Source organism: Pelecanus crispus, chromosome 10, assembly GCF_030463565.1.
Source record: "Pelecanus crispus isolate bPelCri1 chromosome 10, bPelCri1.pri, whole genome shotgun sequence".
Taxonomy (NCBI): domain Eukaryota; kingdom Metazoa; phylum Chordata; class Aves; order Pelecaniformes; family Pelecanidae; genus Pelecanus; species Pelecanus crispus.
The window spans coordinates 10,197,568-10,221,071 of NC_134652.1; the positions used below are offsets into that span (position 1 = coordinate 10,197,568).

A 23,504-nucleotide genomic window follows, 5' to 3' on the forward strand; every position below is an offset into this window, starting at 1 on the left:
AGGAGAGCTCTTTTGCTGGGTCTCCTAGTGCCACATTCCTGGGTATGGCCTGAAATGACATGGTGGCCCTGCAGCGCTGCCTGTAATTGCCACTCTGCTTCCTACCGAAATAGCACCTCGCTGTTCCTGCACAGCCCCGGGTAGCAAGTGCTCTGCTGGGAAATGCCACATGTCATCAATATAATTGTGTTTCTGGCTTGCAGCGCTGGATCGGAGAAACTCCTTGACCAATGGAGACTCGGGACTGCATTCGTCCCCTCCTCAGAAGAGCCTGCCGGACCTGCCCCCTCTAAAGGTATGTTTTGTACATCCTTTGCTTTTCACTGCCTAGCCCTCAGCCTGGGGATCTGAACCCCTGCAGTCTTCGCTTTTGTTACGTGCTGTGCAGCACGGGTAAACGAAGAGACCTCTGCCCCTGTATTTTAGTGAGACAAATAGTCCTGCTGAGCTTTGGTTAAAAAAAAGGAAAAGAAAATTAAAAATATTTAACTAGGAGCTCCCTATTGTACAGGTTTCTAGCTATGTGTTTGGTCTTTATGAATGCAGCATGTCAGTGTGCGGCTGGTGGCCCAGGCAGGGTGGCCATGCTCTGGGGCAGCTGGGCATCCAGAAGCCCATGTGGTTCCCCAGCCTCGTGCACAGAGGGAGCAGGCAGCTGCGGGAGCCTTCGGCTTCCCGTGCAAATGCAGGAGCACTGTGCAAAACAGGCTGTGTTCTAAACACCCATCGTGTGGCAATCCAGGCTCAAAGAATGGAGAGAATTGAGGTTTTCCAAACAAACAAAGGTGAGGTTGGCTCTCAGCTGTTGCTTTGGAAATCTCCAAGTGGTAAAGCAGCTGTGCTTGGGCTGCTGGCATGAACTTACAAAAGCCAGAAATCCTTCAGTGGTGAGGCAGTGGGGCGATCCCTGGGCAGCGCCAGGATCTCCCTCACCGGCAGAGCCTTGCACAGTTTGACCATTAGCACAGAAGATCAGGTTTGCTTCCAGCTGAAGCACCTGGTGTTGTCTGTGCCATGGGCAAGTGCTGGGTGTTACGCTGGTTGTACAGCCCGCAGGTCTGTGAGGAGTTGCCAGCACTGTAGATTTTTCCATAGGGCAGCTATAAATCTGGTCAGGGTCTGGTTATAAATCTAGCCAGGGTCCAGTTCAACACCATCAGCTTTCAGTGGGATTTTGTCTCCGAGCCAGCAAGCCAGCCCAGCTGTCCCCGAGAGACACGGGTCATCCTCAAGACCCCGGATGTTGCTGTTCAGAAGTTGATCTGACATGGGAATTGCTGTAGCTGGGATTTCAGAATGTGAAGGGAAAGGAGAGCAGGGAGTGTGCATGGGGAAGAGGGGGAGGCGTGGAGGAGGACAGGGTGGTGCATCCGTCAACCATAGAGGCGGATCTGCTCCTTTCCCAGGAAGGAGGACGCGGGGTGAGGCCCCAGGGCTTCTGCCCAGGGGTCTGTGTGGCTCTGCTGGAGTTAGCTGGAGGAGCTAGGAAAAAGAAGGGGTAGGACAGGATGCAGCTGGCAGACCCTCAGCTGCAGTGTGGTTGCCTGCTGGGAGCTGCTCCAGCCCCGGAGGGGCTCTGCCCACACAGCCAGCCGGGGATAGTCGCCTGGGAGCCGTGACCAGAGCAGGAATTGATGTTTGGATTTGGGTTTCTCAAAGCTGGAGGGGGTGGTGGCCATGACAGGGAGGGTGGACAGGAGGATGGTGGTGCCGGTGGAATGAAGGCATGACCAGGAAAGTGGCAGCCAGGTGTCCCCAGGGCATCTCTGCTTGTACTTGGTGCAGCCCAGCTTTCTGACAGGGCAGTCAGGAAGTTAAATGAGGGAACTGGAAAAAAAATGGTCTTGGATGTTAGCTGAAAAGGGTACATAAGCCATCCGTCTTCTCCCAGGCCTGTGCTGGGAACTACTTTCTCCTACCCACTTGCCTCCTTTGGATAAAGCAATCAAGTAGCTCCTCACTGTAAGCATCGGAGTGTCAGTGAGCTGTTGGCAGCAAAGATACTTCAAAGCAGAGCATACTTCAAGGAGTGGGGCTGGGGAGAGCTTTAATGTGGTCCCAGTTAGTGTGTGGAAATTGCTGCTGTGGGGAAATGAGTCTTCCCTGCCCGTGTTTGCCGCTCCTGGTGTGGGCAGGAGCCATGGCCACGTGGGCGGTGGAGGAGAGAGCACAACTCCTTACACAGAAATGGGGAGGTTAGGAGACGACCTCAGAATATATCTATTCTAACTCTGTGGAGTTTCCTGTGGTTTGGTGATGTTAAGGCACCCTCTGGTGTTGCTCTACACTTGCCTTTTGAGGCACAGGAGAAATTTGGTGACAAAGCTCTGCACAGCAGATTGTCCCTGGTATTCGCTGACACCAGTAGTCAATGGGCAACCCAACAGGGGTGGCCCAGCTGGATACCACTAATTTCTTTGGATTTGCCCCAAAGCAACCTGTAAACAATGAGTCTTGTAGGCTGTGGCTCAGACTTCGGTGACCTTTCATCTGCAGTAGCCCTGGCAGCTCTGCTGCTTTCCGCAGCCATCCACTGAGAAAGCCACGCGGTGCGGATGCCCAGGATGGTTTTATTTGCATGCTCCGCTGTGCCATAATGCAACAGGCAAAGTTCTGCGAGGACCAGCCTGGGTTAGATAACACAGCATGTACTCTTTGACTTAAGCTGGAGACAAAACAACTCCATGCCTTTAGGGAAAGAGAAGAGAAAAAAATAACTTCTGGGGCAGCTGAGGTGCAGTCCCACCTAGTCCCTGTTGGCTTCCATTGTCTGTAGGAAACAAAACAGAGCAGCCCCTTTCCCCCACCCCGCCTCCTTCCCTGACACTTGTGGGATGGTGTCAAATAAACGCACAGCATTTCTTTGTGTAGGCAATTTGTTTATGGTCGTAGCACAATGTGAGCTGGCTACATGCAGGAGGCCACCACAGATGGCAATTGCAGACACATTCCTTGGCCAGGGAAGGGATTAAGTAAAGCTTTGGAGTGGCTGGGTTTGTTTTTATTTCTTTAATTTAACACATTAGGACAAGTTCCTGAACCTTTAAGTGTTTGGAGGCAAGTGTTTTCCGGCAGTGTGTCCTATGTGGCTCTGGAAAGCAAGCTCAGAGTCTGCTCACAGCATCTGGCAGATCCACACAGGAAAGAGTTTTCATCCAAGACACTTGAGAAGTTTGCGAGGTTGCCAGAGCCAGCTTGCCCATGTGGGAGCAGAGACATGTGATTTTGGCTGGTGTGGTCAGGGTACCTAGTTCCCACACACTCAGTGGCATCCCCCTTTGTGGGCAGTTGCTGGCCAGAACGTCTTTTCCTTCAAAGCTTCTTTTCTACTTCTGGGCAGCAGCACCTGTTGGTGGAAATATCCAGGACAGCATGGAAAGCTTTCAACCTGCATTTGATGATCCTGGCATGGCCTGCAAAGGGACTGATCCTTCCTTAGACTGCTCTGCAGTGCTGGTACCCAGCTGGCCCCTCTTCCCCAGGCCACCAGGAGCGATCACGTGGGCTAGCGTGAGGGACTGTGCATGATCCATGACCTTGAACATTGCTGTCTCTGCAGAGAGGGACCTGCTCCTTCTGCCTGTCCTCCTGGGAGGAGTGGGGCTTTAGCCCTGCACACACTGAACATCCCATCCAGTATTTGCACAGGTCTCGGTCAGAAGCCAGTTGAAGGGGTGTGAGCATACTGTTGTCAGATGACTGGGGGTGGTTTGACCTGGGCGAGGGGAGGGGACGCTACTGCCGGGTCGTGATGGGACATGGGATGCCGCATGTTTTGGGAAGAGCATAAGCCGTGCACTTATCCTACTGTCATCTCCAGCTCCGCTGCCTCATGTTCAACAGCCATGTGGATTACTTGAAAAGTAAAAAGTTTGTTTCTTAGCTTCCTTTCCCCCCCCTGCCTCATGTGTTGGTATTTCTAAAGGATCAAGGCACTTTTTTTCCTGCCAGCCCTTGCTTGTGTTTAGGGAGGGGTTTGGCAGGCACCACAGGGATTTTCCAGCACTTGGACTCTTTTAAAAGGCTTATTTTCCATCAGTTGTTTATCCATTTCCTCCATTTTTTGCTCAGAGCACAATTAAAGATTCTTGATACAGTTCCTAAGGCAGAGATTTTTAGACTTGGAGACACTACCTGTGACCGCTCAGGCTACGCTTTTCAGTGTAAAGCCAGGATTGCACCAAATGTCCGCCCTTCTGGTTCCCTGTTCAGATAATCAATAGCACAGAGGATCTTCCTCAGTCACGATGAGCAGCTTGGCGGGAGGTTGGTGCAGCAGCAGAAGTCCCAGTTCACGATAAGGCCAATGGGTTGGAACTGCTGCTTTTGAGGAAATGCATGAATTGATCTTCCCAGGGCTTTCAGCAAAATTAAAGAAAATAATATTTATGACACAATTATACAGTAATTTCAAAGAACTCCTTTATATTTGAGCTAACTGTACACTGGAAACCCTTAGCAGTCTCTTTCTTCCCTGTCTGACAGTTTACATGAAAACCCTGGTGTACACATCTAAAGGGCCTCACCCACTAGGATGCACTTTAGTGCTGATAAAAAGGATGCCCCGCTGTTTTCACGTGTCTGTTTTTACCTTAAATCATGCTTCTTGTATTTATTTATTCTGCAGATTCCTGAAACAAAACAACCTCCGGTCCCCAAGCTCGAATCCCCAGAGGGGTATTACGAAGAGGCTGAGCCATATGATGTCTCTCTGAACGGTATATCACAGCTAACTCTCTGGGGAGGCTCATGTGGGACATAGAGGAATTGAGGTTTATAAGAACAAGTAAACGAAAGTGCAGACATTTTAGAAATAGCTTGTGTGATAAATTTGTTTTCTGATGCTGGTCACACTTGATATTACAGATCTAATGCTAGTTGGAAAGAAAAGTGCTCAAAGTTTCAACTTTCCCGTGGAAATAAGTAGTACCTCTGGGTTAATATAACATCGCTGTAAAATATTGTAAGCCATTGTGGGTTCTCTTTGTCTTGGTGGTTTTCTGGAAGATAGGCTATAGTCAAACGCAGGTTTCTGTTAAGGAGTGAGTGGTGGCTTGCATTCATGCCCTAGTGCTCTGATTGTCCCTTTGGGGCTCAAAATCCATGACTGTTGGTCTGTTAGATGTGATAACCGTTTTTATAATTGGCTATTTATTCAGCTATGTCTCTTGTGGCAGTTCAGCCATCTGTAAACTTGATTAAAAAGCCACACTTCGTGTGAGGGGACAGTGTGCATGTTCCCTCTGCACACACTCACTCCCCTCCTGGGTCGGCACCTCCCAGCAATGCCACCGACGCCTGTCACCGTGGGCTCCGCACCCCTTCCGCAGGAGACTGCTGCACGCAGGCTGAGCTCCCAGATTCTCACATTTTAAGATGTATTCCTGCATCCTTCTTTCAGTGAACACCCTTCATGAAAGATTGCCTTCCTCTGAACTGATAGCAGAGCTGATCTTGTCATCGCTTTACAATCCATTTAAGCCCAAATGAGAGAAATTCTATCGCCATGCTGCAGAAGCAGATCTCTGCTCATCAGCTTTGACTGCAGCAGAGTGGGGTGCCATGACGCGCATGGCATGGGGCAGCGCTGAGCGGGGAGAGTCAAGGCAGCAGAACAGTGAGAGTTAAGGGTGAAAGATTTGGATCTAAACTCTTGGCTGTTGGATCTGAGCTGTTCATGAGAGAAGCTGAGTTCTCTCCAGCCCCAGTGTGCACCACTGGGCTTTGAAGCTCCCTGGCAGGGAAGCGCCAGTGGTGCCACTGCTTGAAGTGGCCAGGGACGGGTGTATCTGAACAGCCCCCGCTGCGTGTGTGCACCTTGCACACCCGGACAGCTCATAGCTCACTGTGGGCCACTCTTCTCATGGAGGCTTAGGAGTTACAGTGCTAAATAAAAAAGGGAGATGTGGAAAGATCTTTGTTTCTCTGAACAATCCCATTTTGACTGCAACTTCTTTACAGCGGTGAATGGGAAGACCGTGCCCAGCTCAGGTGGGAAAAGGTGCAGGCTCATCATGGCCGGGGTGGAACGTGCCATTTGGTGCAGAAGAGAGGTCCCCCCAGCTCTCCCATGTGTAGTTAGGTGCCAGCTCGGTTTTGCTGACATGCTCTGGGTTGTTTGGCTGAGGGCAGGGCTGTGACAAGTGGGGTGCAGGGGAGTGAAGCCCTCCTGCAGCTGCTGCAGCCTTGTCCCCTCAGGGGGTTTCCAGTTGCCTGCACTGTAAGATAAGTGGACTTTTTTCCCCTGCTGCTCATTGGGAAAGAGGATAACATGCTAAAAGCCATAGCATGTAAAGACGTACCCTGGATTAGCTGGAGTATGGCCATAGATCTGTGTGCTGGGAAAACCAGGTTATGTTATCCAGACAGCTCCATAAACTCGCTTTGCGTTCAGAGCCTTGGCTGGCAGGAACGATAAGTACACACCCAGCTTAAACCTCCGCTTTTCCTTGGTAACCGGCTGCTCAAAGATGCAAATACACCCACCATCCACTGAAATCCAGGCCAGTCAGATGCTTAAGAAAGCGAGAGATCAGAGCCCTGCAAGCATGGGTGAAAAAAGAGAGAAGAACCCTGTATGATGGGAGCACTGTCAAAACGGGGCAGTCTGTGGCTGCTATGAATAGCTGTTGGACCAGCGGGCTCGGTGTTCTACCGAGCAGTGTTGCAGCAGTAGGAGCCCGTGAAGCGAGCAGAGGTGGGACCTGCAAGCCCAGGCAGTCACTCGCCACCCAGGTGTGCAGCGCCTTTGCCTCCTGCGACCACTGGTCCCCTCTCAGGTCCCAGCAGAGCCCTTCTACACAAACCGCCTGGTGTGCTGTAATGCCGATGGCTTTTAAGGTGGTTTGCTTGAGAAAGAAGGTGGCAGCGTATCACCGAGAATCTCTGTGCTTTTTGGCAGCCTCATGTTTGAGGTGGTGCCCTGGGATGAGCGGGAAGGAGGAGCAGGGAGAGGTGTGGAGCAGCAGGTATGTGGCACGAGGAGGCTGGGGGGGCCTCGGGAGAGGGTGAAGCGTGGCATGCTTGACAGGACAAGGAGTAATGGTTTTAAACTAAAGAAGAATAGATTTAGACTAGATATAAGGAAGAAATTCCTTACAATGAGGGTGGTGAAGCACTGGCACAGTGAGGCAGTGGAGGCCCCATCCCCAGAAACATCCCAGGCCAGGTTGGACGGGGCTCTGAGCAGCCTGGTCTGGTTAAAGCTGTCCCTGCTCACTGCAGGGGCTGGGCTGGATGAGCTCTAAAGGGCCCTTCCAACCCAAAGCATTCTATGATTCTATGCCATGCAGAGGGTAGGTCAGGTGGCGATGCTGGGAAGCTGCTGGTGCCCCGGCTGGTTTGCCTCGAGATCAGGCTCCAAATTCCATGGTATATGGGGCAAACCTGCAGGTCTTGGTCCTGCCCGTTGGTTCAATGAGTACAAAACTGGGCTCCCCATATCCCTTTTGCTCCTCTCACCTTGTCAGGTGGTAACAGTGCCCTGTACCTGTCCTACATGGAGTGATGCTCATTGCTAGCAACTGCCTTGAGACCTTGGTGTGACTGCTGTTGCTGAAGAGCAGTCTGCACATGCATGGGTTTGCCCTGGCCAAAGATGTTAAAGCCTGGCCCCAGTAACCCCTCAAGCCCTCTGTGCTCACCCCCCTCTCCCCACAAGCTGGGTAGGGAAGGGGCTGGCAGTCCAGGGAGCTGCTGGTGGTGACAGAATTACAGCGTGAGCCTTGGAAGACACCCATGCGTCTCCAAACAAATGGGCGTAGTGAAATCAAACAAAAATAGGAACATCACTAAAATTAGCGGGTGCACTGCCAAGAAAGGACATCGAAGCAAGCCTCCAGATGGGCTGAGGAGATAGAGGATTCGTGCAGCATCAGAGGTGGGACTGCGAGGCACTGTAACCAAACGTGGGTGAATTAATTAAAATGAAGTGGGTGGGCAGGCAAGACTGCTGGGTCTCAGGGTCCCTCTTTCATCAGCAAGGTTCCCGCCTCTCCGCTGGGGACGCCTCTGCCTTTCATTTTACAGCTCTGGCAAATGCTGCTGCTTCCCTTTCCTCCCAGGCTGAAATGTGTTAAACTGTTGTTGTCCTGGTCCTCGGCTGTGTTTGCATAATTGAAGGGTGCGATAAGAAACAGAGTGAAAACGAAAGGGGCAACGTGACTGCCAACTGAGCAATAACTCTTCTGGCTGAAACAGCTCATCTGCCCTGGCTGATTTCAATTACGATGACGATGATTCTGTTTTAAAGGGAATTGCCTTGTTTGAGGGGAGGGGTTGAAGATGTTGTCCCTGTTTGAAGTCTCACCATATGATGTGCTCCTCTGTTGGCGGTGGGGATGGGGCAGCCTCACCGGCCAAGGGGGAAGGGCAAGGCTGAGCCAGACTGATGCCCTTGTTCTCTGCATTTGCTTATCTGTGGCTTCCTGTCTTTGTCTCCCTTTCTCTTTCCTTTTGACTGTGCAGGTCTTTTTGGTAGGCTTGCTGCAGCTGGACCCAAGCCAGGGTTGCAGGTTACTGAGGGCGTTATTTATGCCACAATAACGATGGGTATGGCATGCTTTCCAAACCTGAAGTGCTGCTTTTTTTTTTTTTTTAAAAAAAAAAAAAAACAGTTTTAGCAAAGATGATCAGGTGCCTCCCCCGGTACTGTCCATTACATGCATGGAGGGTAACCACCTCTCTCCTCTCTCTGCCCATGCTGGTTATACACAAGGCGGCATTTTTGTGTGCCTTTTCACATGCTCAAGATGACAATGAAGAGAACTTCCCTAGCCTTTATTCCCCTGGTTCTGGCCACTGATGTGGAGCTGATATGTGGTAACGCTGGCTGTATTGACAAGTAGCTGTTCAGCGAATGCTGAAGGTGCTCTGCTTGGGCAGAGGCAGCTCTGCTGTACGAGATGGTTGGAGCTTCCCGAGTCATTGATTTAGCTCCCTGGGAGGTCGTGGGAAGACAAACAGGAAAGCAGAGGTGGATTAGATAAAGACATCCAAGAACATGGCTGACACTGATGTCACAGCAAAGAGAGGATAAAACTATGGTCTTAGTTGAAACTGCCAGTAAGTGGAAATGGAGACCTTGTACTGAAGTGCTTGAGCTGTATGACGTGGGATTGAGTGAGCCTTAGTAGTGATGACAGTGTTGTCTCAAGTCACCCAAGCCAGGTTAGTCCCAGTTTGCCAACAGCACAGCCTGGAAAACACCTTTCCATCCTGAGGCTGTAGCAGTGTCACTGGGCGAGCAATGGCAGCAGCTCTTCAAGTAGAGAAAAGCTCATCTCTTGAGGCACTTGTGGTTGTGGTTGATGCACAAAAGAGCAGCCAGGGCTCCCACTGAGAGCGTGGAAGAAAGGTGGCAGCCGGAGACCTAACGCCTAGGTGAGGGGCACCAGAGACACCCCAAAGGGGACAGAGGGACAGCTAGCAGTAGCCCCATGTTGATAAGGAGGAAGATTTAGAAGACAAGGTTCCCTTAGGCATCCTTGCTGCTGCTGCTGCTGCATAAGGAAGAGTCCGTAGCAGTGCAGAGGTTCAGCTTCTTGGTATTTCTAGGGATGAGAACCTCAACACTTTTACTCCATCTGAATTTCTGCCCAGGGTGCCTGTGGACAAGTTCTTCATAGTGATAATGCATTGGGGGGTAAAGTTTTCCCATAAAAGATGGACAGTCCAATACGTTGAGGGTATGGAGATGGTGAGCCAGTAGTGTGCTGTCAGCACCATTCAGAGACTTTGAAAGGGATTGTTTGCTTTTTAACAAGTTTGTTTAATTGGTGCAGCTTTGATCCCTTGAGGGATGTTATAGAGTGAGATTTCACTGGGGGTAAGGCTGTAGCTTTGTTACTGCATCTCAGTTCCTTTTATTTTAAGAACAAATAAACCCAACTTAAGAAATGTTCTTCAGTGAAGTTCCTAATGCTTTTTTTTTCCCCTCTTTTCTGGCTGCTTTTCTTCTTTTTATTTTGCACCAATCTGATAATGTTACTTTTATGTGGATATTAAGATTTGATGAGAATCAAAATTAGATTAAATACTGGCGAGAGAAACTTCACGATATTCCTCTGTGCGTTTGGTAGGACAAGAATGCAAAATCCTACACAGATGCTTCCCAAATCTTACCATCTTGCTGTGTGAGCTTACCTTGCGAATAAGAGCCGTACTGTAAATGCCAGCAGAGCATTGCAAATTCCCCTGCAATCAGTGGGAACATTTTCATTGTTTCTGATGAGTCTGGTACTAATGACGAGCTGTTCCTACCAGCTGAAAACTCCAATAACCTACAATAAATTAGAGCTGGGTATTGAAAATCAGAACTCATCCTAATAACATAGCAATCCATTTAAGAATGAACATGAAAAATTTGATTACTATTATTTGCAGCTGCCACTTATGACTAATTTTTGCTGCTGCAGCAGTGTGTTACTTCAGAGCCCCTTGCTGTCCCTCAGATGATGAGTAGAGAGACTGACCTGTTAGCCCAGAAAGGGAGAGTGGAATGACATCTCAAATACAATAGATCATTGCTTTCTGCATGGCCTCGCAAATACCATTTTTACTTCTGACGTTCAGAGGACAAGGACTGATTGTAGCTTGCTGTTGTCTTAAAAATTGTGTTTGGCTTGAAATGGGAAGTAGAAAGAGCATCTTTGGGGGGAAAAATGCAGCAAACACCAGAAGATGGCTAAGAGAATGTTCTTGAATTCGTGGTCAACTGAGAAGTGTCTTTTGAGTGTTTGCTAACTGACACTATTAGGCACAAAACGTTGCAATGAGATTAATATTGGGCTAGAAAGAAAAAGGATCTATGAGCATTATTTTCCTATTGATTATCTTCCTGTAAGACAACCTCAAAAGACACATCCCTACGCTGGAAGCTTTTGCATGTGTGAGCATGGCTGAAGCAAGCGATAGGCTCAGAGTTGCCCTAGAAATGTATGTAATGATAGAGCTTTGCTTTTGTTATAGAAGATGGTGAAGCTGTTAGTAGCTCCTATGAATCTTATGATGAAGAAGAGAGCAGCAAAGGCAAGTCAGCAACCCATCAGTGGCCATCCACAGAGGCCACCATTGAGCTGATGAAGGACGCCCGCATCTGTGCATTCCTGTGGAGAAAGAAGTGGCTGGGACAGTGGGCAAAACAGCTGTGTGTTATCAAGGACACCAGGTTGCTGGTAGGTAGATCCTCCACTCCCTGCCTCAACCTATTTTCATGAGCTGGGGAGGGACGTAGCACCTCAGGCAATGTTAACTAGCTGGCAAAAACAAAGTACCTCTAGAAGCAATGCTTCAAAAACCACGTCCCGGAGATCTGGGGATCTCATTCCATTTTCAGAAGGGACGTGGACATGGGGCTGCTGAGGGGGGCACAAGGGCACATTTGTGGCCAAAATCCCAAACTCCCAAAATGCCTAGAGATGCCTTTTGGGGAAACTTTTTGAGGTGGTTGAGCAGAAGGGATGCTTATTGCACTGGCTAACCACATACTTGACCCTCTAGCAGTATCTGTGAGAGGTGTTGCAGACTCTATATGCATGTACATAGGTGCATGTGTATCTCTATACATATAGAGATGTCCTGTGTGTAGTCTGTGTAGACATCACAGCCTTGTAGGACCTATAGGACCTTTTTGTGTTCAGTGCACTTAATGCGTGTGGTGAGCCACTTCTAGGGTTGAGTTCATGCCAGCGAGCGAGAGGGAAGGCTCCTCTTCAACCTCTTACCTCCCCACCCATCTTCCTTCCCCAGTGCTACAAGACCTCCAAAGACCACAACCCTCAGCTCGACGTGAATTTGCTGGGCTGCACTGTCATTCACAAGGAAAAGCAAGTGAGGAAGAAAGAGCACAAGCTGAAGATCATCCCCATGAACGCCGATGTCATCGTGCTGGGGCTGCAGAGTAAAGACCAGGCAGAACAGTGGCTCAGGGTCAGTGGTGCCTTTGGGGCTTGCCCCGCTGGTGCTCCCATGCTTCTACCCTCACTTTGCTGGGAGACCGTATCTTATCTCAGGCCTGTCCTTGTGTGCTCTGGCTTCCTTCCTCACTGCAAGCCTGTATACAAATGCACCACTTAATTTTCATGTCCCAGGATAGCTTCTTCCTGCAGCTCCCTGCCGCCTTCTGTGCGTGGGAGGCTGCGGAGTGACCTCCCAGCCCAGCTGCTGTGGCAGGAGGGATGTCTGGGGTGGGTGCCCAACATGAATTGGCTGAGGACAGGGGGAAATGTGGCACTTTCCCTGAGGTGGCAGCAGAAGAAGGAGCCTTCACGGAGCCTGGGGCTGCAAGGAGCCGGGGCTGCCTTTGCTGGCAGCTTCTCCCTGGCTGACTTGGATCTGGCAGTTTCTGCTGGCTGCCTGCTGCAACACCAGGGGAGTCCCTGGGGTCACACGGAGCATAAACTGTGGGTCTCCTAGGCTGCTGGACAGGTTTTGCCTGTCCTGGGTGGGGGAGAAATATTGATCCCGTTACTGCAACTCTCACAGGCTATGGCTTCCCCTTCTGCACAGGTAATCCAGGAGACCAGCGGTCTGCTGTGCGAAGGAAGCGGAGAAGGCAACCAGTACATCCCAGATTCACAGCGTCTCAGTTACCCAAAGGTACACCTTGTCTCTACAGAGAGAACTAGGACTTAGGCTTTTCCACCCTGTTTCTTTAATAAATAATAGTTATAGGTGCAGTAATTTTATCTCAACAAAGACTGATACTAGTGTAACCAGACCCCTGTTCTGCTGAAAAGGAACGTTATTGGAACAATCTTAATTTTCCTTCGCAGTCTTAATTTTGTTGCCAGATCTTTCCCCCAAAACTGTCTCAGCATTGGGCTCTTCTCCATACAGGGCAGCAGCCACTGTCTCATCCAATGGGACAGCTGTGCTCACCAAGAGCTTTGGAAGGGACACAGACCCTTGGACGCCAGGGCTTGGGCCAGTCTCTAGTCCAGGTTTAGGTGACACTCCCCTGGGGGCAGCTTGTTCCCAAACAGCAGGAGGAGAAAGAAACCTTCATAAGTCTCCAGTGGACGCCCAAAATGGACCTGTTTGGGCACCTGGCCAGTTCCTCTGCCCGTGCCCTCCTATGGGGACTGGCCATGCCCCCACCAGCCAGGCTGCAGGGCAGGAGGCCATAGGGTGGCACCGGTGGTGCCACCATGTCACCTCGGAGGCGAGCCCAGCTGGGGCGGTTCATGTGCTGGATCGGCCCATGCCGGGCTCAGAAACAATGGAGAGGGCACAGCGTGAGTGGGCAGGCAGGGGATGCCTGTGTGAAAGCATCTGCTATGGAGAGGGTGGGACCTTGTAATTTAGGAGGGGGGGAAAAGGCACTTGCGGCGGGTGCTGGCTGGAGGAATGGGTCACGTGCATCTGTGGAGCTTGTGTCTGGTGCTTGTTGGCAGGTAGAGGTGTCTGAGAGGTACTCTGCAGCCTCCGAGAGTGGGAGCAGCACGGACGGCCACCCAGAGACAGCCGAGACAAAAGACGGTAAAACCTCACCCTGGGAACGACAGGGAAATGGGGGCATCGACCCTGCATGTGGCGAGGGTTTCTGTAGCTTCTCCTGCCACCACCACCTCAAACTGACCTTGATGCAGGGTGAAAGCTGCATGTGAATTCATTGCCTGTGTATTTGATTTCAGTGCTTTTTTCCCCTAATGAAGTGACAGGTGGATGTTGGGATTTGTCAGCAGTTATAGAGTTAGGATAGGGCTTGAGAAACCTGGGTGTGATACCTGCCCTACCACAGAGATCCTGCATGACTCTGGGCGAGTCACTCTGGGACAGTTTGAGATGGCATAAATGCAACCTAAGTGACTTTTCTCAGAGATGTCTGCAGAGAAACTTGGAATACCTGTGTGAAATGCTGAGCTGTCTCCAGTGGGAGAGTTACACCTTCACACTAGGGCATCTGACTCTGGGCTTTAAGCTGCATTCCCCATCTATAAGATGGGGTAGGAAAGTACATTAAAAGAGGAGATGCTCTATTAGAAGGATGGTGGGACCCATCTGTATATTGGAGAGAGAGAAATCCATGCTGAGGACTTCACTGGAGTCAGCCAACAAATGGAGCTTGGCTGCTACTAGGACTTCCTCATTTTGTTATGATAGCGGGAAGGAAAACCTGGACTAAAAACATCCAACTTGACTTCTTACCAGGATTACCGGATGATTACAGAGTCATATTCATGCACTGACTGATGTGCTCGGTAGGAGAATGCTGAAGTGGCTCTTGGGACATAAGCTTTCCCCCTCCCCACCTCAAGTTCCTCTTTTAGAAAGGAAAAGACTTGAATGCAGTAAATATTTATGGGTAATGTTTTTTAATTCAGTTCTTTGTAGCATAAGAAAGTGAAAGGAGGTTGGCAGCTGCACAGCAAGACCTGTGCAAACAGCCTTCGCACAGCTCCTGCAGCGACTGGTGTTTGGTCAGAACTAACCCAGGTTTAAAGCAATATAGATTAAGTATCTTTGGCAAATCACTTAACTGAGATCACTGGTGCCATCTTGCTCGCCATCTCCCTGGGCTGTGGGCTATTACAGCCCGTACGTGAGTTGCAGATTTGCCCTCTGCAAGGGATGCGTGTGTGGCAGCGCTGCTGGGTGCGGGCAGCTTTGGGGCAAGACGCCCAGCTGGGACAGCAGGCTGTGTGTATGGCTGTGAGTTGGGAAAGCCGTGTATATGTCTTTTTCTTTTTCTTTTCTGGTAGTTAAGAAGAAGGGCACAACTGGCCTGAAACTGAGCAACCTGATGAACCTTGGGCGGAAAAAATCCAGCTCCCTGGATAGCCCAGAGAGATCCCTGGAGACTTCAAGTAAGTGGCAGCATGAACCCCTCTGCAAGGACTTGTCTCAGGGCTGGATCTCGGTGTGCAGGGCAGGATGAGCACCAGGCATCATCCTTCTCAAACACGCATGTGCCAGGCTGTCCTGCTGGGGAAGGCAAAGAGGCCACAGTCTGCTTGGTCCATGCCAGTAAATCCATGCAGACTGTCATGCCTCTTACACATTAAGGTGACTGTGTGGCTTACAAGGGCTGGCAATAGCTCACAGGGTGACCCAAGAGGCAGGGCAGGTAATACCAGACATGCCCCCAGAAGGCATCTGTGCTGCTCTTCCTGGGCATCAGCCCAGGTTGTGGGAGTCAGCAGGGGGAGAGTTGTGTGGGTCAGCTGGTATTCACCATCTGGGACCAACCTTGTCCAGTCATTTGCAGCCAACTTGCTGCTCCAAACCTAACCTGAATTTCAAGGGTCTCATTTTGAACAGATTTTTACCCTTTTCACCCTGTTTCGTATGGATGACAGCTTGTCTTTGTGTTTTTGCTCTTTGTCGTCACCTGTGGCTTTGTGTTGTGTGGCGATCTCGGAACTTACCCATCGGACATCCCTATGCACGCAAATGATTTTGGATTCCCTTTCCCTGTGGGGTGGAAAATGTGCCTAAGTAACCTGTGCTTGCTTGCAGGTTACCTGAATGTACTAGTGAACAGCCAGTGGAAGTCCCGTTGGTGTCAGATAAAAGACGGCCACCTCCATTTCTACCAGGACAAGAACCGAAGCAAACTGGCTCAGCAGCCCCTGAGTTTGGCAGGTTGTGAAGTTATCCCAGAGCCAAGCCCTGATCATCTCTACTCCTTCCGCATCCTGCACAACGGGGAAGAACGGGTCGTTCTGGAGGTAGGGTGTATATCTCCAAGAAAGCTCTGCTTTAAGTCATCAGCTTGGATGTCTTAGTAGGCCTGAATGCCAGTGAGGTCCTCCAGAGGAACCCTCAGTCTAGCAAAACAGAACCTGAAGCGTGGGACTTCGGTTCATCTGCCTGTGGCCACCTAGAAGGTGTCCTGCCAAGCTGCTAATGCGGGCTGTGTCTGATGCTGGCACCTCCAGAGGACCATTCAGCCTTCATCTTAGGCACTCATCTTTGGATGGGATGAAGGGTCCTCTGGAGGTGCCCATCTCTCTCCACTGACTATAGGATAACCTTGGATGAATAAGTTATATGGGAAGCATTTCAGATGGTTAATGTTAGATGAGAGGAATGCCACTTTAGGGATTTAAGTCTGTGGTTAGGAGGAACAAAGAACTTCATCTTCTGAAAACAGAGTCTCCCAAAGTCACAGGTCATGCATCCCAAGTAAACCAATCACAGATCTGCCCCTGAAAGTGCAAGTGAATTCGTCTCCATCTGTTCCTTTCCTTTGCCTGCATCCAGGACTGTTTATCTCTAATCTTAGTTCTCTCTGACGACAGCGTGATTATAGTAGGAGGTGGACAATGTGAGCAATTTCCTGTATTTTTCCAGTGGGTGGAATATTTATAGCTAAACTTCGAGGGCCTGCCATGAAGTTTGAAGGTGTTTTTGTTTAGCTTTTGATTCAGGGTATGTCTGTGTCTAAGAAATTTTGCCTAATTACAGATGTGAAGAAGAGGTGCTGGGAAAATTTACATTTTGTGAATGGAAGAATCTGTATTTTCTTGGGATGTCAGACTCAATGTACAGACTGGCTGGCTGGCAGGCTTCCCAGGGACTGAAGTCTCTGCTAAATAAAACAGATTGAAAGCTTAAAATATATTTTTCAGTTTGGGGTTCACTTGCCCTGAATTTTACTCTGTGCTCACTGCTCTAATTCCTCAAATCAAAGCAAAAGATGGCTGCATAAGCCCACTTCTTCTTGCTTTAGGTAGAAATCCCCCACTACCGGGAAGTGCATGTGGCTATTTCCTAGAGCTGACTTCAGGGCACCATATTTAACTCTTCATTTTGCAAAATATCAGACTGTTTACTGCTGCTAGGAATTTGGTACTGACTATATTAAAGCAAGGGGCCCTCTTCGATGTTCTCTGATCCCACTGTAAACTCTTCCCTTCCCCTCTCCCCTGTGCAAACAGCCCTGGAAGGGGTTTGGGCTCTGACATAAGGAACTCGCAGGCTCCCTGGTGTGCTCGGGTCTCCTTGCACTCTATGTTTGGCAATCCCCTTGCTGCGCTCTGCTGGTGCAAAATAAAACCCGCACACTTCCTTGCCAAAGCCAGCTCCCTGCCAGCATCTCCAGCCCCAGAGACTTCTCTCGCTCTTGTAGGCAGCCGAGTTGATCACCACTGAAAGGAAAATGAAGGCTGACTAGAAATTTTAGGAAGGAGTTAAGCGAAGAGCTGCACTCATATATCTTCCAAATTTGCGAATCAGTCCATACACAGAGTGGTACTTCTTTCTTCTTTTAATGCGGTCTCAGGTTTAATATAAACACTGGCCATTCATCTTTCCCATTGCAAGCCCAGAGGACTTCCAGCATACTTACCTACCCAAGGCTACGCCTGCATTAGCCCTGGGAGTGCAGAGAAACTGCTCTTGCAACCTGTGCTATCTGTCTGATCACCTTGTAGGCGAAGTCCTCGGAAGAAATGGGCCACTGGCTGGGCCTCCTCTTGTCGGAGTCAGGTTCGAAAACAGACCCAGAGGAATTTACCTATGATTATGTGGATGCTGACCGGGTTTCCTGCATTGTGAGCGCCGCAAAGAACTCCTTCTTGTACGTCAGCGGCAATGCCTGGGGCTGCAGGGACTGGTGGAGGGAAGCAAGCCGGAGCGGGGGTCCCGCTGCTTGTGGGAGGTTGGCTGCCATGGGAATAGGTGGTAAATTTGTGGCTTCAGCTCTGTCGCTTTCTTGGAAGCTCATGGCAGGACAGGGGAGCACTTGTCATCGTCCCACCATGACGCATCTAGCCTGAGCTGCAGCTTGCCGTGGGGCTAGGGGCACATGCCCAGGTGGCTTTTGCAAAGGCAGGTTCGTGGGGTGGACTTGGCTGGGGGGTGCGGGGCCGTGGGTGCCCAGCCACAGGGTCCACCGTGCCACTGGGGCAGGGCGGTTGCGCTGCTGCGGTGCTGTGCCCAAGGGCTGGGTGAGAAAGGAAAGAGCTGAGGGGAAATGTAGCCCCACTCTTGTGGGTGCTGCTTAATGGGCAATGGGAGCAGCGATCACATTGCTGCGCAGCCCTACCTTCTCATCTCCTGCGTCTGGCCGCATGGCCCTACCCAGACCCCAGGACCGCTGTGTTCAGCTGCCCCAAAATGTAGCACAGCGCGGCCACGCAGCGAGAGCGATCCCTTCTGATGGGATGTCCCACTGCCTGTTCACAGCTTAATGCAGAGGAAGTACTCTGAGCCCAATGCCTATATCGACAACCTGCCAAAGGGCAGGATGGAGGAGGAGGAGCTGTACGATGACGTGGATCTGCCAGACCTGCCTGCGGTAAGGTGCCTGGTGCTGCAGGCAGCTGCCCCACTGCAGGGAGCTCTGCAGAAACCATGGGCAAACATCTGGCCGGGGGGCTCTCCAGCAGGGAAGGGGGATTACCAACCCCTGGGGAAATCCAGGCTTTTGCAATGGGGCAGAAGTGGGTGCTGGAGAGGAGTCACTAAGGAATGGGAGAGAGGGTTCCAGCAAGGTGCTGTAGGGATCCTCAGGCAGCTGGGATACAATCCCACAGTTTCCATCACCATGGATTATGTGGTGATAGTGGATTGTTTGGACCCTGGTCTATCAAAACTCCTTTTGATGGTTGTTAGAGCAAGTCCTGTGTGTAAGGACAAGAAAGATGGGCCATGCTGGGGATGGGCCTTGCTGGGGATGGGACTGTTACCCTGGGAAAGGCAAAGAATCTGGCAGGGGTTGCCAGATTCACAACAGTGTGAGATCCTTGTATGGGGCTGCTGCTACCATTGGAAAGACCTACTGAAGGAGAGCAGGAGGAGCCTTTCCTTCAGAACACCAAAAAGCCCTGTATGGAATGACTGGAGAATGGGTTTTTAGTTCCTCTAAGGTTTATGGAAAATGCTCCAGATTGCCTGAGGTGCTGCTGCTCTGCAGTGAGGTGTTTCCTGCACTTCTGGCTGCAGCAGATGGTCCCTTTTCAGGGGAACATTCTCCTTTTGCAGGAAGAAGTACCCAAGACTGAGAGCAAATTGGAAGGAGACCAAGACAGAGTGTACCTGGATCTCACCCCAGTGAAGTCCTTCCTACACTGTGCTGGCAAGAAGGCATGCCAGCCTTCACCCCTCAGCTCACCATCTTTAGAAAGGGCTTCCAACAAGGCTGCAGCAGAGAGCACAGCCGAGACAGCCCTCGTGCCTAAGGAAGCCGAGCCCTGTAGTAAGGCGACGGAGACCTCGGAGCAGGTACTGTCCTGAACTATGGTGCGGGGGACAGGCTTAATCAGTGAGCCAGTTCCCCCCACCGCATCATCCCACTTTGTTTCCCCCCCCAGAAACACCCAGAGAAGCCGGAGCCCGACGAGGCACCACCACAGATGCCTGCCATCAAAATCCAGACGCAGCAGCAGAACATCGCCTTCCCCCAGCCGGCCCCTGAGCTGCCGGCGGTCACAGTGACGGTGGGCAGTCCCCAGCTTGTGCCCGCACACCGGCCCAAGCTACCGCTGCCGGGTGAGTGGGCTGTGCAGGTGGGTGCCCACTGCTGCAGCGGCTCAAGGAGAGGTGGTGCCTCTCCCAGGCGTGAGTTTTATGGCCTCAAGCTGCGTCAGCAGAGGTTTAGATTGGCTATTGGGAAAAATTTCTTCACAGAAAGGGTAGTCAAGCATTGGAACAGGCTGCCCAGAGAGGTGGTGGAGTCACCATCCCTGGAAGCGTTCAAAAAAACAGGTAGACATGGCACTTTGGGACATGGTTTAGCGGGCATGGTGGTGTTGGGTTGATGGTTGGACTGATGATCTTAAAGATCCTTTCCAATCTTAATGATTCCTAGTTTTTACTTTCATTAAAAATCATCCAGCCACCAAGCCAGGAAACATGAAATTGCTACTCTACCCTTAATTGGTTTAGTGGTGGACTTGGTAGTGTGTTAGGTTAATGGTTGCACTGGATGATCTTAAAGGTCTTTTCCAACCTAAACGATTCTATGATTCTATGATTTTGCCCTGCTCTATGGTAACTTTGTGGTGCCCGAGGGGCCTGATGCAGCTCCTGGTTGGTGACCCTCCTAAGCCTCATCTGGTTTGTTTCCAAGCTCCTGAAAACATTTTCCCTCCCACTTTTTCATTGGCTGAGCTTGTTTTGGTGGGTTGTGTTTCCAGCAGCAGCAGTGGAAACCAAGCTGGGCAAGAACAGGACAGAGGCGGAGGTGAAGCGGTTTACAGAGCAGAAGGAGCAGCTGGAGAAGGAGAAGGATGAAATCCGGGCTCAGCTCACCCAGCTGCGCAAGGAGAGGCGGGAGCTGAAGGAAATGCTTGCAGGCAGCACAGGTAGAGCGGGGCAAGAAGTGATGCATGGAAATGAGCCAAGGTGGGACCACAGGGAAGGAGAGGGTGATGAACCTAGCCCACGTAGGACCAGAAGGGGCTTTGCACCTCCAGCAGTGGGGAGACCTGTCGCTCTGAGACAAACCATGTAGCCCAAATCATACTAGAGCAAGAGCTCACTCTGTCACAGTCCAGTGGGGCAAGACATAAAGAAAATGTACAGGAGTAATACATGCTCCAGTCCCTCCTCCCCTCATGAGCTCCCCAAGTCCCCTGCAGCCCCCCAGAGCTGCGTGCCAAGGAGGTGCCGTGCAGAGCTCCCACGGGTGCCTCGTGTCCACCCAAGCTCTGCACTGGCCACCCAGGAACCGGCCCACACCAAACAATCCCTCCCTTCACAGACAAGGTCCTGGAGCAGAGGCTGAAGGAGATAGAAGAAGAGTGCAAAAGGAAGGAGAGCCAGAGGGTGGACCTGGAGCTGAGCCTGGTGGAGGTGAAGGAGAACCTGAAGAAGGCAGAGTCTGGCCCTGTGACGCTGGGCACTACCGTGGACACCACGCACCTGGAGAACGCAGCCCCCCGGGTATGTGGGGGGCACCCCTGGGATGCACAGAGGCTTCCTGGCAGGCGGGTGGTTGCACTGTCTCAGCCTGCTTAATAATGTAATATAATATAATAATTAATAACAATATTATTTTATAATATGTAGTCTTACATAAATTTATAGATTACATTTCTGTATTATCTAAGTCAAGTTATATATTATCTAAGTTAATTGTGTTAATTATTATCTATAATATACATAAAATAATAATATAATGAGGTAACAGCAGCAATGGGGAGGTGAAAGGCAGCTGGGGCTCAGGAGAGCAGCTCTATGTCCTAGTGGGACCCTGAGCAACACCCTCCGGGGCCATGCAGGTCTGGGCCCAACTCCTGCGCTCAGCTGAACCACAGGCTGTTTTTGTTGGGGGAGATTCAGGCATCTAAATCCTTCCTGGGAACTTGGTTCCCACGACATGGATATGGTCACCACCTGAGCCCTGCGCCGTACCTCTGCTCAAGTCCTTAACCCAAACACACCACACATGCACATCCTGGTGGTGTTTCAAAGGTGGCATGTCCTGAAAAACACGGTGGGCTGTGACTGTTGAACTTTTCTAGGACATGGTGGGGAAAGGCAGCAATCTCTCTCAGTAGTTTGAAGTCATCACGATTTCTATTTTTTTTATTGTAGATTCAGGCAAAAAGCACCAGTCCAGCAAATAGTGCAGAGAACTCACCAGTCAATTCAGCAACAGCTTTAAAAAACCGGCCTTTATCTGTTATGGTGACGGGGAAGGGAACAGTCCTACAGAAAGCTAAGGTAATGCGCCGATTAGCACAGGAGAAAAATCCATCTGGGACAGCTGCTGCTTTTCTCTCCCAGCAGTGGAGCAGACTGGCTGTGGTGGGACGGGGCTGGGGGGGGGGGGTCCCACATCTCAGTCTGGGAAGCACCCCTGACCGAGCACCACTCGGAGCAGGCCAGCCTGGTTTTCCGCTGGTCTTTTTACCTGGGCTTGCCCTGGCTACGATTTAAATAAATAAATGTGTGTGTTGGTTATAACAGAGCGACATCCCTGACCCATACTGCAGCCAAAACCATTTGGGTACCAGATGATCGGGTTGATCCTGTGCACATTACGCCTACTGTGGCTTGCAGATTTGCCTTTTGACTAATTTGCCTTTTGACTAATTTGCCTTTATTCCTTGGCAGGAATGGGAGAAGAAGGGAGCTAGTTAGAACCATGCTTTTCAGAGACGGACTAAAGACTGGAATTGCCCACGCCTGGCCAAGGGGATTCAATTATCTGTAGGTGGAGGTTGGGTGTGCAACACAACCACACACCAAGCACCTCCTCCACATCGCGCCAACTGCTCAGATGCAGCAATGGAGTCAACAGCTGCCGATACCAATTATCCCAAATGATCTCACTCTTTCCAGACAAGTCCCAATCACGTAGCTAAAACAATAACAACCAGTGGCAATCCTTGCATCAAATTCCTAACCCAGTTGATGTAAACAAGAATGTTACTGTACATAGGGGTGTTTTGTGTATTTCTACTCTGAAGGTTTATCAAATGAGCTATTAAGGTTTCTGTATTAGTGGCAGTAGTGGGTTCAGAAGGGGCCTCTGCTATTCCTTATACCCCAGTGGTTTTCAACTTGTGGCAAATTGCAGTCAATTAGAGTCACACCTGTCTTGCTGCCAGTCATCACTGAGCTGCAGATCATCTAGCCTTCAGTCAAGGGCAATATCCACACCTGAGCGATGTTTGAGACATGCACACAGCAGCCTGTCCAGAGGATTTTTAATTGGTGTCCTGATGCATCCCAGCATGTGCTTACTCCTACCAGCTTGCTGCAGATTTGCCAGAATATTGAGAAAGATCCCTGTTCACCTCATGCTGTAAGCTGTGCTACACACTGGTGGCACCAAGAGCTCTGGGTAAAGAAGATCTGCCAAGCACATTCAGTTAATTTTCTTGAAGATCTTGATCTGCTTCACCTGAGGAGTGTTCTGGGGGGAAAAATATATATATATATATATATATATATATATATATATACACATTTGAATGCTTGTTAATAATTGAGCAGGCCTGGGCCTTTGATAAATCTGTCGGATGGGGAAGCTGGATCCTGATGCACCCTTCAGGGCTTGCCCTTTCCGAGGGGAGGGGAGGTAAAGCCATGCCCGTGCTCCTGCCCTGGCTGTGAGCACCACTTTGCTGATGCTGTCTGGTCCCCACAGAGCCATGGCTGGCCAAGCCAACCCCACAGCTGTACAACCCGCTGAAGACATCCCCATGCAAAAGGGGCCCCTCCACATGGGCAGGGCTCTCCTCCAAGCCTGGCAGGTGAGGTTGCACCACCGTGTCTCTGGTGGGCTGCTGGCCATCTTGGTGCTGTCACCCTTATTTCCAAATTATTAAACTTAATATAGTCTTGTGGCCCACAAACCCCACCCCTCTCTGCCCTAGCCAAGCTTTCTAATGAAAGATGTTGGACATCTGGGACTGCTAAACTTAGAGACATTGAAATTCAGAGGGGTGGGTAGGGAGGTGTCAGAACTCCATGCACCCTCTCCACCCTGTAACCTGCTGTCGTGTCTGATGGCCTGGAGACACCTCTGATGGTCCCTCAGCCCTGGAGGCCAGGCTGAGTACCTGGGTTGACTCTGCAGGGCTGCAGCTGTTTTCCAATCTTGC

General features: G+C 50.6%; 1 protein-coding gene across 1 annotated transcript in view; it reads left to right on the plus strand.

Annotated features, from left to right (window-relative positions):
* The window catches only part of AFAP1L2 (actin filament associated protein 1 like 2), a 49,052-nt gene extending 27,017 nt beyond the window's left edge, over positions 1-22,035 (plus strand). Inside the window, exons 7-23 of the mRNA XM_075717903.1 lie at positions 204-295; positions 4,628-4,718; positions 8,467-8,550; positions 10,969-11,174; positions 11,749-11,928; positions 12,508-12,597; positions 13,395-13,479; positions 14,703-14,807; positions 15,460-15,671; positions 17,379-17,524; positions 18,133-18,244; positions 18,931-19,170; positions 19,260-19,437; positions 20,085-20,252; positions 20,651-20,832; positions 21,487-21,615; positions 22,009-22,035. Of these exons, the coding sequence (XP_075574018.1) occupies positions 204-295; positions 4,628-4,718; positions 8,467-8,550; positions 10,969-11,174; positions 11,749-11,928; positions 12,508-12,597; positions 13,395-13,479; positions 14,703-14,807; positions 15,460-15,671; positions 17,379-17,524; positions 18,133-18,244; positions 18,931-19,170; positions 19,260-19,437; positions 20,085-20,252; positions 20,651-20,832; positions 21,487-21,615; positions 22,009-22,035 (2,327 nt within the window). The remainder of the gene's footprint in view (positions 1-203; positions 296-4,627; positions 4,719-8,466; positions 8,551-10,968; positions 11,175-11,748; positions 11,929-12,507; positions 12,598-13,394; positions 13,480-14,702; positions 14,808-15,459; positions 15,672-17,378; positions 17,525-18,132; positions 18,245-18,930; positions 19,171-19,259; positions 19,438-20,084; positions 20,253-20,650; positions 20,833-21,486; positions 21,616-22,008) is intronic.
* Positions 22,036-23,504: the final 1,469 nt, after the last annotated feature.